The sequence below is a fragment of the Limulus polyphemus genome, unplaced genomic scaffold (assembly GCF_000517525.1).
Source record: "Limulus polyphemus unplaced genomic scaffold, Limulus_polyphemus-2.1.2 Scaffold6294, whole genome shotgun sequence".
In the NCBI taxonomy this organism is placed as follows: domain Eukaryota; kingdom Metazoa; phylum Arthropoda; class Merostomata; order Xiphosura; family Limulidae; genus Limulus; species Limulus polyphemus.
This window is the reverse complement of record NW_013671904.1, coordinates 36,843-52,293: the sequence shown is the minus strand read 5'-3', so window position 1 is coordinate 52,293 and position 15,451 is coordinate 36,843. Positions and strand designations below refer to the sequence as shown.

The 15,451-nt window shown below is 35.0% G+C and overlaps 1 protein-coding gene across 1 annotated transcript in view; it reads left to right on the top strand.

The window, feature by feature from the left end:
* Positions 1 to 4,792: 4,792 nt before the first annotated feature.
* LOC106473581 (leucine-rich repeat extensin-like protein 2) overlaps positions 4,793 to 15,451 on the top strand; it is a 14,702-nt gene continuing 4,043 nt past the window's right edge. The window contains exons 1-5 of the mRNA XM_013934265.2: positions 4,793 to 4,898; positions 7,015 to 7,057; positions 8,716 to 9,523; positions 9,851 to 9,908; positions 10,682 to 11,638. Coding sequence (XP_013789719.2) covers positions 4,793 to 4,898; positions 7,015 to 7,057; positions 8,716 to 9,523; positions 9,851 to 9,908; positions 10,682 to 11,055 — 1,389 coding nt within the window. The 3' untranslated portion in view covers positions 11,056 to 11,638. The remainder of the gene's footprint in view (positions 4,899 to 7,014; positions 7,058 to 8,715; positions 9,524 to 9,850; positions 9,909 to 10,681; positions 11,639 to 15,451) is intronic.

Genomic DNA, 15,451 nt, shown 5'->3' with positions numbered 1-15,451 from the left:
GATTACACCTGATGTACTATGTAACGTCTGTACAGGTCCATAGTGATTACACCTGATGTACTATGTAACGTCTATACAGGTCCATAGAGATTACATATGATATATTGTGTACATCCTACTCTTATTGAAATTAACGTTCGGCTGTTACATCTATAAGTGCATGTAACAACAGAACATTAATATTAATTAATACAGAACTTTGGTGCATGTAACAACTGAACATTAATTCTGATTAGTTGAGGACTTTCGTATTAATTGATATTAATGTTCTGTTGTTACATGCACTTATATTAATTGATATTAATGGTCAGTTGTTACATGCACTTATATTAATTGATATTAATGTTCAGTTGTTACATGCACCAATGTCCTGTCTTAACTGATATTGATGTTCAGTTGTTACATGCACCAAAGTCATGTATTAACTGATATAAATGTTCTGTTGTTATATGCACCAATGTCCTGTCTTAACTGATATAAATGTTGAGTTGTTACATGCACCAAAGTCATGTATTAACTGATATAAATGTTCTGTTGTTATATGCACCAATGTCCTGTCTTAAGTGATATAAATGTTGAGTTGTTACGTGCATCAAAGTCATGTATTAACTGATATTGATCAAGCATCGTTGCTAAGTGATATTAGTATAAGTGATTTTGGTTGACGATTATTTGAAGTTTCTACGTTACTATAATAATTTTAATAAAAGCAAAAGTCATCATATTGAAAACCATTGCAGTAGTTAAATGTGTTGAAATAAAAAACCCGATAATTTCGTGATGAAAATAACTCCGAAAATGTTTTATTGTAGGGTTAACCTATAATTTTACAGAATTTTGTTTGTTTTTGCTCTCAATTTGCGGCCATATTTTTGTTCACCAGGTGGCTCCAGACAGTATCGCTGAGCATGCGGGACTGCACGAAGGAGATGAAGTGATACAGGTGGGACGCGAGAATGTGCAGGAAATGAGTCATGACGAAGTACAAGAGATTATTCGGCTTTGCGGAAACCGTTTGGAAATGTTTATAATAAGGTAAACATTAGCAGTATTTAGTTTGTATATTTTATTTTGATGAATCTTAGAGAAACCATGTAAGGAATAAAACGACAATCTCATCATATGCTAACAACAAGTATCCAATCGACTAAAAACTTTGTAAGGAAAAATACAAAACAAGCAAAAAACAGTCTTCGTCGTTTCATCTTTTGTTAATGAAGACAAACATTCTAAATATCCTTTAGTCAGGTGTGAGGAATGGTTCGTTAGGTTTTGGTTTCAGTATTCTATTAAGAAATGACAAACAAAATAATAGCTTATACGAGTGGGTTTTTTTTTAACCGCTAAATTCTAAAATACAAACTTTATTTTAATTAGCAAAATAAATAAATTAAAGATTATATTAACCTAAAGAACCCCAGATCTGTCCATATAAATTTATAATATTATTAGGAAATCTTGTATTATTATTATCTAAGACAACGAAGCATGTAAAAAAAACACAAACAAACTAGAAGATAATTAATTTATGTTAACCCTCACTCAGATCACAACTCTGTCACATAATATTATCAGGAAATTCTAGTCTTATCCAGAACAATTAATCGTGTAAAAAACTAGAAGGTTATTTTACGTCATATGAAGTAGTATGTTTTTCTATGAACCAGTTTACATCTGTATGTTCCGAAACTGTGTTAACAAACGTCAATCACTTTAATGTTTTATTTCTGTTTTTTAGAGAAGATCTCTTGAAAGAGCCAAAACAAGTAAGTACAAAATATATTTTTGTAACAACCCTTTGTTGACGAACTTTATTTTTGTGATAAACGTTTTTTAACGACATATATTTTGTAACAACCCTTTGTTGACGAACTTTATTTTTGTGATAAGCGTTTTTTAACGTCATATATTTTGTAACAACCTTTGTTGACGAACTTTATTTTTGTGATAAACGTTTTTTAACGACATATATTTTGTGTCAACCCTTTATTGACGAACTTTATTTTTGTGATAAGCGTTTTTTAACGACATATATTTTGTGTCAACCCTTTGTTGACGAACTTTATTTTTGTGGTAAACGTTTTTTAACGACATATATTTTGTGTCAACCCTTTATTGAAGAACTATAGCTTTTCATTTTCTTTCTTTATTAACTTATGATATAAAGTACAGTAGAAGATGTTTCTATTTTAAGATGATAATGTATTGAATGCGTCATGTTTTATCTACAGTTACACAAGTTACTGTGGTTCAATCATGAAGTTAACAGCTACACAAGTTGTTGTGGTTTTATTATCTTATAGTCTACAGATACACAAGTTCTTGTGGTTGGTTTAACATGAAGTCTACAGTTACATAAGTTGTTGTGGTTTTATCATAAAGTCTACAATTATACAAGTTGTTGTGGTTTATCATAAAGTCTACAGTTATACAAGTTGTTATGGTTTTAATATGAAGTCTACAGTTATACAAGTTGTGGTTTATCATGAAGTGTAAAACCATGTAATCTGTATTTGTTTGATTAATTCATTGATTTAATCCTTCATGTCCGCTCTCTACATACTCATAATTATGGAGATAAACACTTTCAATATTAATCTTGGTTCGTATCTTGTAGAGGTAGAAATTTCTTTACAATGTTATCATTGTAATTGGCCATTTAGAATAAGAAAATGTTAAATTTATCTTTGATCTTTTTTCTGATCTGAACATAGGAGAGAAAAAAAAAACATTGATTGTTACCTCTGTATGGTATTATGGAATTTATCTTTGTGTTTTCCTGATATGAACATAGGAGAGACGGTGATTGTTGATTACCTCCGCATATTTCTCTCTCGATGCTAACTTATTACAGTTTTTTACAGTTCACCCTAGAAGTGTGAATAGGTGACTGATATATTATTTAATGATGATTAAAGACCAGAAAGTCATAACAATGTCTGCTTAATAGTTTTCTCCTGGTGTGTCAGCGGTAAGTTTACGGGCTCATTATGATAAAATTCGGGGTTCGATTCCCGTGATGAACATTGTGTAATTTTGCTCTAGAACAAGAACAATTTAAGAAGTTATTAATTAACTTAAGAATTATTAGGCTTAACTTCACAGTGATTAACGAACTAAATTATGGGTGAATTGTTATTTGTTAGTGTAACGTGTTTTGAGACAACGTTAATACTTAATAACATATACTATAATTGTTTTACTCTGAATGTCCGTCCGTTATCACTTCAGCATGTCGTGCCAGAGTATCAGCCACGTTTTCTGTAGAATACAAGTCCATTGGAGAGTTATACTGCGCATGCACCACCGCTTTCACTGTACGTGGCTCTCCCTATGAAAATAAAATATTAAAAAGCATAGTAACGTGTTCCGTCTTCAGTATTTATCAACTTGTTATAAATGCGATTATTTTAGACAGGTTGACTTATCTTCTTCTAAGTTTATCGGCTTGTTCTAAACATCATTGTAAGAACATGAATTTTTTTAGGAAGTGTAAACTCATTGTTGATTGAGTATTTACCAACTTGTTATAAACGCGATTATCTCAGACAGGTGGACTTATCCAGTATTTATCAACTTGTTATAAACGCGATTATTTTAGACAGGTGGACTTATCGTCTTCAAGAAGATAAGTCCACCTGTCTAAAATAATCGCGTTTATAACAAGTTGATAAATACTGAAGAAGATAAGTCCAGCTGTCAAAAATAATCCCATTTATAAGAAGTTGATAAATACTGAAGAAGATAAGTCCACCTGTTTAAGATAATGGCGTTTATAACAAATTGGTAAATACTGAAGAAGATAGGTCCACCTGTCTAAAATAATGGCGTTTATAACAAGTTGATAAATACTGAAGAAGATAAGTCCACCTGTTTTAAGATAATCGCGTTTATAACAAGTTGGTAAATACTGAAGAATATAGGTTTATTTTCTGTTTTATTTCCTTCTTACCATCATAGAAATAATGTCATTTGCAGAATACAACTTGTTAAAAGTTATGAATTTAGCAGAAGTAAACCAAATTATTCAGCTATCAAACGTAACTTATACAGATAACTAAAAAGTGAAACATCAGGTGGCAGTGCTGCTTATTTCTTTTAATCTTGAGGGCTTATAAAGATAAATAAAAACACAAGCGACAGGTGGCAGTGCTGGCTACTTCTTTTAACCTTGAGAGCTTATAGAGATAATTAAAAACTCAAGCGACAGGTGGCAGTGCTGGCTACTTAGTTTAAAATTGTGGGCTTATAGAGAAAAATAAAAAATCAAACGACAGTTGTCAGTGCTGGCTACTTCTTTTAAAGTGAAGGGCGTTCAGAGATAACTAAAAACTCAAGCGACAGGTGGCAGTGCTGGCTACTTCTTTAAAAGTGAAGGACTTTTAGAGATAACTAAAAACTCAAGCGACAGGTGGCAGTGCTGGCTACTTCTTTTTAAAGTGAAGGACTTTTAGAGATAACTAAAAACTCAAACGACAGGAGGCAGTGCTGGCTACTTCTTTTAAAGTTGAGGGCTTATAGAGAAAAATAAAAACTCAAATGAAAGGTGGCAGTGCTAGCTACTTTTTTAGAATTGAGGTATTGACTTGCAATTCATCACTACACATTTTAGAAAAGCAGTGTCAGTTTTTGTTTAAGTAGCTTAATAGTCGACAGTGGAATTGGAAATATTTAAGAAAATATTCAGTCTGGTGTGACAAACATACGAGAGTATAACAAAGTAACCAGAATATTATCTATATTTCTTGAAGTTTGGAACTGTATGTAGTTTTATAATGTAGTGAAACCGATAATGTTTCTCCATAACAGGCCGGAGTACAAACCAAGAAGTCCAGTGTCATCCCCTGTCATTCAGAGGTCCGCTGTCCTACGGGCACTGCATGAAGAGGAAGCGAAAGGTTAGCATGTTTAATAACTGTACACATCTTTATGTTTACTATATGTACGGTAGAATGGTAAAGGTTAGCATGTTTAATAACTGAACACATCTTTATGTTTACTACATGTACGGTAAAATGGTAAAGGCTAGCATGTTTAATAACTGAACACATCTTTATATTTACTATATGTACGGTAGAATGGTAAAGGTAAGCATGTTTAATAACTGAACACATCTTTATGTTTACTACATGTACGGTAGAATGGTAAAGGCTAGCATGTTTAATAACTGAACACATCTTTATATTTACTACATGTACGGTAGAATGGTAAAGGCTAGCATATTTAATAACTGAACACATCTTTATATTTACTACATGTACGGTAGAATGGTAAAGGTTAGCATGTTTAATAACTGAACACATCTTTATGTTTACTACATGTACGGTAGAATGGTAAAAGTTGACATGTTTAATAACTGAACACATCTTTATATTTACTACATGTACGGTAGAATGGTAAAGGTTAGCATGTTTAATAACTGAACACATCTTTATATTTACTATATGTACAGTAGAATGGTAAAGGTTAGCATGTTTAATATCTGTACACATCTTTATATTTACTACATGTACGGTAGAATGGTAAAGGTAAGCATGTTTAATAACTGAACACATCTTTATATTTACTATATGTACGGTAGAATGGTAAAGGTAAGCATGTTTAATAACTGAACACATCTTTATATTTACTATATGTACGGTAGAATGGTAAAGGTAAGCATGTTTAATAACTGAACACATCTTTATATTTACTACATGTACGGTAGAATGGTAAAAGTTGACATATTTAATAACTGAACACATCTTTATATTCACTATATGTACGGTAGAATGGTAAAGGTTAGTTACCATTCTACCGTATATATAGTGAATATAAAGATGTGTACAGCTAATATACATGCTAACCTTTACCATTCTACCGTACATGTAGTAAATATAAAGATGTGTACAGATATTAAACATGCTAACCTTTACCATTCTACCGTACATATAGTCAATATAAAGATGTGTACAGATATTAAACATGTCAACTTTTACCATTCTACCGTACATGTAGTAAATATAAAGATGTGTACAGTTATTAAACATGCTAACCTTTACCATTCTGCCGTACATATAGTCAATATAAAGATGTGTACAGATATTAAACATGCTAACCTTTACCATTCTACCGTACATATAGTCAATATAAAGATGTGTACAGTTATTAAACATGCTAACCTTTACCATTCTACCGTACATATAGTAAATATAAAGATGTGTACAGATATTAAACATGAGGTTAGCATGTTTAATATCTGTACACATCTTTATATTGACTATATGTACGGTAGAATGGTAAAGGTTAGCATGTTTAATAACTGTACACATCTTTATATTCACTACATGTACGGTAGAATGGTAAAGGTTAGCATGTATATTAGCTGTACACTTTGTCATTTTACGGAGGTCAAAATGTCACAAAACATAATGTTACAGTTTTGGTCAATTTACGTGGGGTTTATTAAAATATATTTTTTACACGTCACAAACAGTGATACTTACAAGGGATTTGGTACAAATATACTTTCTTGCAGGTTCCACCCAGTGATGTAGACAGTTTTCAATATTTCTGTGGTTTTCACAATTTTTCTGGTGTCAAAATTGGCCATGTTAGGAGACATGTTGCATTCGCCCACGAATGTTGTTTTCTTTAATTTGACAAAAGATTGTATAACATTTAGTACACTTAATGATAACTTTCTATACGTAACCAGACCTATAAAATGAATACAAGAAATACAAGTTAGCCAGACCTAGAAACTCAAAAACAGAAACTCACATTACAGGAAGCTAGGAAAACCACAGTTGAAAATACCTCTAGGAAATTGATGGTCAGTATGAACAGAAACCTGCAGTTTCTTGACACTGACGCGTATCTGGTCTAGAAACATTCACACAAGAAGACAACCTGTCAAACCTAGCAAATACTATCATATCTTACACGGAATTAATAAGTATAGGCTAATGGCGAGAGATAAACTTGAGTAAATATTTTGAGATGATGTATCAGTTTACTTTCTATTTATTTCAGGAAGACGACACATGGAACGTCCTATCACTCCTCCAACATCCATGTAAGTAAAGCACTTCGGTAATAACATTAGCCAAATAGATAGATCTTATTCAGGGCCTTGAATTATCCTGATAAAACAAGTTAATCTATCACGCTGTAAACAAAGACTGTGGTTCAAAGTTAGCTAGTTGTGGACCTTGTTCTGTGGTGCCTAAATATTGTTGTTTAACAAAGACTGTGGTTCAAACATAGCCAATTGTGGACCTTGTTCTGTGGTGCCTAAATATTGTTGTTTAACAAAGACTGTGGTTCAAACATAGTTAATTGTGGACCTTGTTCTGTGGTGTCTAAATATTGTTGTTTAACAAAAAATGTGGTTCAAACATAGCTAATTGTGGACCTTGTTCTGTGGTGCCTAAATATTGTTGTTTAACAAAGACTGTGGTTCAAAGTTAGCTAGTTGTGGACCTTGTTCTGTGGTGCCTAAATATTGTTGTTTAACAAAGACTGTGGTTCAAACATAGCTAATTGTGGACCTTGTTCTGTGGTGTCTAAATATTGTTGTTTAACAAAGACTGTGGTTCAAACATAGCTAATTGTGGACCTTGTTCTGTGGTGCCTAAATATTGTTGTTTAACAAAGACTGTGGTTCAAACATAGCTAGTTGTGGATGTTGTTCTGTGGTGCCTAACTATTGTTGTTTAACAAAGACTGTGGTTCAAACATAGCTAGTTGTGGATGTTGTTCTGTGGTGCCTAAATATTGTTGTTTAACAAAGACTGTGGTTCAAACATAGCTAATTGTGGACCTTGTTCTGTGGTGCCTAAATATTGTTGTTTATCAAAGAATGTGGTTCAAACATAGCTAATTGTGAACCTTGTTCTGTGGTGCCTAAATATTGTTGTTTAACAAAGACTGTGGTTCAAACATAGCTAGTTGTGGATGTTGTTCTGTGGTGCCCAAATATTGTTGTTTAACAAAGAATGTGGTTCAAACATAGCTAATTGTGGACCTTGTTCTGTGGTTCCTAAATATTGTTGTTTAACAACGAATGTGGTTTAAACATAGCTAATTGTGGACCTTGTTCTGTGGTGCCTAAATATTGTTGTTTAACAAATACTGTGGTTCAAACTTAGCTAGTTGTGGATGTTGTTCTGTGGTGCCTAAATATTGTTGTTTATCAAAGACTGTAGTTCAAACTTAGCTAGTTGTATTGTTCTGTCGAGCCTAAATATTGTTGTTCAACAGATGAGTCTGGTTGAAACACAACTTGTTTGGACATTGTCATTATTTACTGAACTATAGTAATTTATTAGAGACTGTGGTTGATGCATAGCTTGTTGTTGGCATAGTTCTGTCATGTTGAAATATTGCTGTTCAACAGATGAGTCTGGTTAAAACACAACTTGTTTGAACATTGTTCTGACTTACTGTTCTTATTAAAGACTGTGGGTTAGATAGAACTTGTTGTGGGAAATATTCTGTCGTGTTGAAGAGTTCAATATTGTTTTCGTTTATTAATTAATATTTTCCCTTCAAAATACAATGACATTAAATTCTCTTTCTACTTCTTAATTTTAAATATTTTGGTTCGTTTCTCTAAACTAAGAATTTTAATTACTGCGAAAAAATATTTTGTTAATTGAGCTCTAGAAATTAAAATTGTTTCAATTATTCTATAAACACGAAAAATATCCTAAAGCTGTATTTTTTCTACAGGAAACAGCCACCACCTCCTCCCCCTAAGCCTAAACCTTCAGTTCGTAGTGAAATTTTAAAATCACCCCCAGGGGCATACACGACTTCACCTTTTCACCAGAGATCTGAGAGGATTTCTCATTTTGGCTGGGACCAGGAAGAGAGCAAGACAACCATGTACCAGTCAAAACAGCAATATTATCAAACTGAGTGGCCTTACAGAGAAGCTGTTCCTCAGGAAAAACAAGTAACAGATTCTTATCTACAACGAGCTACTCCCCCTGTTCGAAATCATCCGTCATACCAACAGAAAGCTGCTCCTCCGGCTCCTCCCCGCGCTTTTCAAGCATCGTATCCACAACACCAACCAGCAACCGTTCAGTTACCATATCAACACACAACTACCTCAAGTGTCCAACTAACAGCTCGACAACCTAATACTCCTCCCACAGTACGACGTGCTGAACCACCCTTTTACCAGGAGCAGCCCCCCTCACCCCAAGCTACGGTTGGTTCTGTTCAGTCAACCCTCGTATTTGATCAACCCAGGTTCCCACAAACATCTGGGATCTCCACCCAAGCGAAGGGCATTTCTCATAATGCCCCTTCATCCCCTACAACTGAACCTGTTCAACGAAATTATCAAGGGTTGTCTCAACAAACGTCATCGTTTGCTCCAAGCTCAGTGGCCTCACGTAGTCAACCTTACTGGCCACAACAGAACCGTCCAGCTAGCCAATCACCTATGACCAGGATGTCCCCCAGCCCAACCGCCTCCCCTTCTTTGTCTCGTAAACTTCGGACTTCAGAAGGAATTTGGCCACCCAAGGTGAGTATTTTGTGTATGTAAAATATGTATGTCTTGTGATAGTGTATCTTCACGTTATAAACAATGTGATGCAGGGTGGTGCACACCACAAGAAGATTTCGATCTACACTTATCGGACTTGTTCTTTGTCTTACTTAGTATGTTAGATAATGAATCTGCCATACTTAAAAGGCTTATTTAGTCTGATTCTTTCTCATTTAATGGGTTTATTAAGTCTAAGCTAGTTATAAAATGTATCTTATGAAAGAGTGGATTGTTGTTTACATCTTTAGTTGATTTTGTTCTTACTGTATTGTGTACTTCAACATTTTTATTTTTCTGTTGCAGAATCCCAAGGCTCGAGAGCATCCAAGAACAGGATTTTCTCCTGGCTGGACTCAAGAAAGTAAGTACATAGTAGTTCATGTTTCTGCTGGCTTGAATTAAAAAGAGTAAGTAAACTGTACTTTATGTTTGAGCTTCTCTTGGTTGAGCCAAAGAGAGTATGTAAATTGTAGCTCATGTTTTTCTTTGTTGAACAGAAGAGTGTGAGTACATAGTAGTTCATGTTTGTCTTTATTGGACACAAGAGAGTGAGAGTGTAGTTTATGTTTCTTTCTGCTGAACACAAGAGAGTGAGTACAGTGTAGTTCATGTTTGTCTTTGTTGGACACACAAAGTGAGTACAATGTAGTTCATGTTTGTCTTTGTTGGACACAAGAGAGTGAGTACAGTGTAGTTCACGTTTGTCTTTGTTGGACACAAGAGAGTGAGTACAGTGTAATTCATGTTTGTCTTTGTTGAACACAAGAGAGTGAGTACAGTGAAGTTCATGTTTGTCTTTGTTGGACACAAGAGAGTGAGTACAATGTAGTTCATGTTTGTCTTTGTTGGACACACGAGAGTGAGTACAATGTAGTTCATGTTTATCTTTGCTGGACACAAGAGAGTGAGTACAATGTAGTTCATAAATAGATCACGATGAGCTACTAGAGTCGTGCTGCTTTTATTCAAACAATATAACATATTTTTCAGTAATGTTGAGGCTTACTACTAATGATTTTTCCAAGCATTTAATTTTTTAGTCTAATACAAAATAGATTTAAAATTATTTTGTAAATATAAAGTACTTTTAGTGTAACAATTACTCAGAAAGTAAAGACTTCTATAATGTTGTAGGTAGCCATGGAAAGAAGCTCCTCTGGCCACCCCCGAAACATGGTGAATCAGACGATGAGTTTGGAGATCGTACTACACCGACTACTCCACCTCGTGCAGGCACTGTCACTAATGCATGGCACCCTCAACCCTCTACACCTCCTTGTCGCACCCCTCCGTTTGCTGGAGGATCCCCTTTACTGGGCCGTCGAAACAAGGACATCGCATGGCCACCACCGCAGTCACAAAATGTCATTTCGAAGAGGTCCTCTTCCAGGCCTTTAAGGAAGGCTCAAAGTTTCGAAGATTACATAGTGCAGCATGCCAGTGTTACCGTCCCTCCCACCTATAGACCACCCCCTGGTTCTCAGCATGTGCAGCCTACCCATGCGTAGGGTAGAATGATCTAGCTTTTAGATGATAAAAGTTTTACTATTCTTCTCTTGTAGTTAGAATGATAGGAGTTTGAATGCAGTTACGACGGGATTACATTTTATTATATGTTGTTTTGCTATATATGTTCAGTTTGTGTATTGAAGCACAGAATTAGTCAAAGAATGCTTCACTTTGTAAAGAATCCGACAATTAGTTTCGCAAATCGGAAGCGTTCTAGAATGTTCTATTTGTATTGATATTTATTTATCTCAGATGGCTTCCGTTTAATTCGTTAATTTTTAAGGAACGAACAAACCAATGTTTTATTTGTTTTTTCTTTTACACCATGTTTCACACGATTTCGTTTTTTAAGACATTTTGAACATAATTAAGTTTTGATATCATATTTATTTACTTCATGTTCCACTTTAACACTGCTTTGAGAGGTATGTTTAGAGCTGAAAACAATGCGCGGGTAACAGATATATTGTTCCCCCAAAAACCAAACGCTTCGCTTCTTTTAACCTTCCTACTAATATTAACTCAGTTTCCTACAGATAAATGTGTTGACTCTCCAAAAACAACGGTGGAAATCGATCACAGGTAAACTTCAATTAAACTGATTCAAAATTTAGTAGAAATATCTTATAAAATTACATTGCGTTCAGTATCATAACTTTGTTATAGGCATAGGGTCAGTATCATAACTTAGTTATAGGCATAGGGTCAGTATCATAACTTTGTTATAGGCATAGGGTCAGTATCATAACTTAGTTATAGGCATAGGGTCAGTATCATAACTTTGTTATAAGCATAGGGTCAGTATCATAACTTAGTTATAGGCATAGGGTCAGTATCATAACTTCGTTATAGGCATAGGGTCAGTATCATAATTTCGTTAAAGGCATAGGGTCAGTATCATAACTTAGTTATAGGCATAGGGTCAGTATTATAACTTCGTTATAGGCATAGGGTTAGTCGGTACGAAAAAGGTTTAATGGCATCATTTCAAAGGCCTGTATGTATGTATGGAATGCATTTTCTCCTGGTAACAGTTTCAAATCAGCAACTTCCTCTCATTTAAACAGGAGGTGGTATGTTTAAAAGTTGAAGTAAATTTTAGCAAGAAAACATTTGTGTACAATTCTCACAACCTCTTATAACGTGGCAAAACTATGTTGAATAACACGCAAAGTAGATGCAATTCAGTGAATTGATATGAAAGAAGGCTTTTATGATCATTAGAACAGTTTTGTTTAAAAGTAGCATCGTGACGCAATGCGACTTGTTCAAATTGAAAGCGCTAAGTTAACGGCCAAACGACTTTGTAAATCATGATCATTGAGGTGGAAAATAATGCATTTTTGGAGCGAGTATTGACTGAATTTTCATTATTTTTTAAATTAATAAATGATGATAATTGAAGCGTTATATTATATTTTATTTTTTACTCAAGATTATTAATTACAATACATAGACATAGAGTCAGTTTAAAGTTCGTACTAATATGTGTAATATATCACATGTTTTTACTGTCACTATCCCTGTTAACGTCTCAGAATACCAATTTAATCAATATATAATTCAGGATAAACCACGAAAGAAAATATCTAATAGTATATGGATTGACACGATAAAACTTTCAAAACAAACACGAATATTTGGTTTTTATTTGAAAACATTTTAAAGATGAATTGAATGTCAATTACAAAGAAAAATTTTATATTTAGCTTCATCAATCATGTCAAATATATCAAAATTCGAGTTCTTCAATGTCGCTTGCCTCATCCATCGGTTTTTGTTAATCGTCTTCACCATCTTCTTCAGGCTGGTTATCACAATTCTTCAGTCTGCAAAGATCTGGGAATTTCATGTTATTGCTCATACATGTGCATTTTTGATTCTTGCAAGATCTTGAGCAGTTACATGTTAAGAGTTCAAGTACTGTTGCGGGTGCAAGAGCTCCATCTAGCCAGTCAATAACCAACTCCTCTTTGTCATCATGTATTTCAACCTTCCATCCATGACCTTTCGGTGAAGGGATGCTTGGTAGTGATTCAAGACTTCTTCTCCAAGTAGATACTTCATAAGTGGCTATCCATGACCTTTCGGTGAAGGTATGCTTGGTAGTGATTCAAGACTTCTTCTCCAGGTAGATTCCTGATAATTGGCTATCCATGACCTTTGGGTGAAGGTATGCTTGGTAGTGTTTCAAGACTTCTTCTCCAAATAGATGTCTCATAATTGGTTCTGAGTACATGCTTGCACACGGAGGAAGCTGGCGTGACTCAATATGACTCTTGCTTATGCTGAAGAAATGAAACCCGAGTTCATTCACTTTTTTCGAAGTGGCCTTAGGAGCATACAATTGGCAAGTAAATGCTTCAAGTCCATCCATTAGTGACGTAGAAACTTCCCATTCTTTTCCAAGCTCGGAAAAAATGCCTTGAAATTCTTCATATTTCTTCAGCATTTTCAATGCAGTAAGCTTTCCTCGTCCAGCAAAACTGCTAACACTATCATAGCCAGTGAATACACTGCATACCCATCAACCTTTTGCATATGGAATCACCAAGAACAGATGCAATTTTATGTATGTCTACATAATGGATTATTGAGATGGATGGAAGTTTCAGTACCAGCATTGAATGCTAGGGCTAAAAGAAATACATCAACAAATAGTATGATTGATTTATTTCCAGCATGTGCAGAATGTAAGATCAGTCGAGTGTCTGCCTCCTCTTGTAGAACCGTTCTCATCAGAAGTCACATACAGAATCTTGTCTTTCGGTGTATTTTGTCTTCTTCCATTTACTGCCGAGAAACTGAATAAAGTTGGACTTATTACGTGATCCAGAAAGGAAGTTTCTCCACTACTGTGTGTTTAGCCATAATGTTCTTAAGCTGAATGACGCTTGTGGTTGATTTTCTTATCTTTCTCTCAACATCTTTTATTGATAAGGTCTTGTACGTGTCAAAAACGGGAAGAATTATATACTTCACAAAGAGCTTTTGACAGAATCAAACGAGTGATGTCTCCAAATATTTTGTTCTTTTATTTTGTTCCTTTGCAAGGGTTGCTTTGCTGGTTTTTTTTGGAAGGCCATCAGCAGTAGCCAACGACCATGGCACTGGGCCAAGTGGCTGCTCAAAGACAACTCGCATAGACAAGGAAGTAATTTTGAAAATAATTTCTAATATATTTGGAAGCATGTTTATGATGGCACAAACAAGACAACTTAAACTAGATTTTACTCGCACCTGTTGTCAGAATCTCTAAAAGTGTTCAACTTTAATTTGGGAAGTCGATCATAAAATTTTATTCTGGGCAGATCAATTTCTAGTCGTTGCTCTCAGAAGATTTTGTAGGTTGATTCACCGTGTAATCAGGCCATCGCTAGGTCTCTGGTAATGTCTTCTTGTGCAACTGAAGAAATATTGAGAAGTTCTTGTGGTTCATTGAATAAATTTGCTGGTTCGTCTATAACTTCCACTATTCCCGAGACAGCCTTCTCATCTTTATCAATCCGTGCTGGGAATCTGATATCTGCATGGGTAGCAGATGTCGTAGCATTCGGACATAAGCACTCCTGTATTCCACTATTAGTTAGTAGCGTGTAACTGCACTTATATTGAGATTGAATCGAAATGTTCCGCCTGATGTCTTTGTGTCCTTGTTGACAGTCTCTTCGGTAGTTTGATCGACTGGTATTCTTTCAAAGGTGTTGTTAGATCTAATCTGTACTGAAAATATTCCTGCGTTGAAATTATGATAAACATCCGGGTGTTTCTCTTCTAACTGAGACATTTCGGCATAATACGCACTAAGCTATCGATCATAGTTAATTTTGTCACAGGCGAAACACCATGCAATGCGCTCACGAATACATGTCATGTGTAATTGTCAGTTTACTTCTCGAATCATTCCTAGAAGGATGCTCACCTTAATAATGTAGTCCATCCAGTAGACAGACAAGGAACTTTTCTTGTTTCATCCAGTAGGCAGACAAGGAATCTTTCTTATTTCATTCAGTAGGCAGACAAGGAACCTCTCTTGTTTCATCCAGTAGGCAGACAAAGAACCTTTCTTATTTCATCCAGTAGGCAGACAGGGAACACCATTCTTCTTTCATCCAGTAGGCAGACAGGGAATCTCTCTTGGTTCATCCAGTAGGCAGACAAGGAACCTCTCTTGTTTCATCCAGGAGGCAGACAAGGAACCTTTCTTATTTCACCCAGTAGGCAGTATAGGAACCTTTTTTTGTTTCACCAAGAGAGCAGACAGGGAACACCATTCTTCTTTCATCCAGTAGGCAGACAGGGAACCATTCTTCTTTCATCCAGTAGGAAGACAGGGAACCATTCTTCTTTCATCCAGTATGCAGACAGGGAACCATTCTTCTTTCACAAATAATC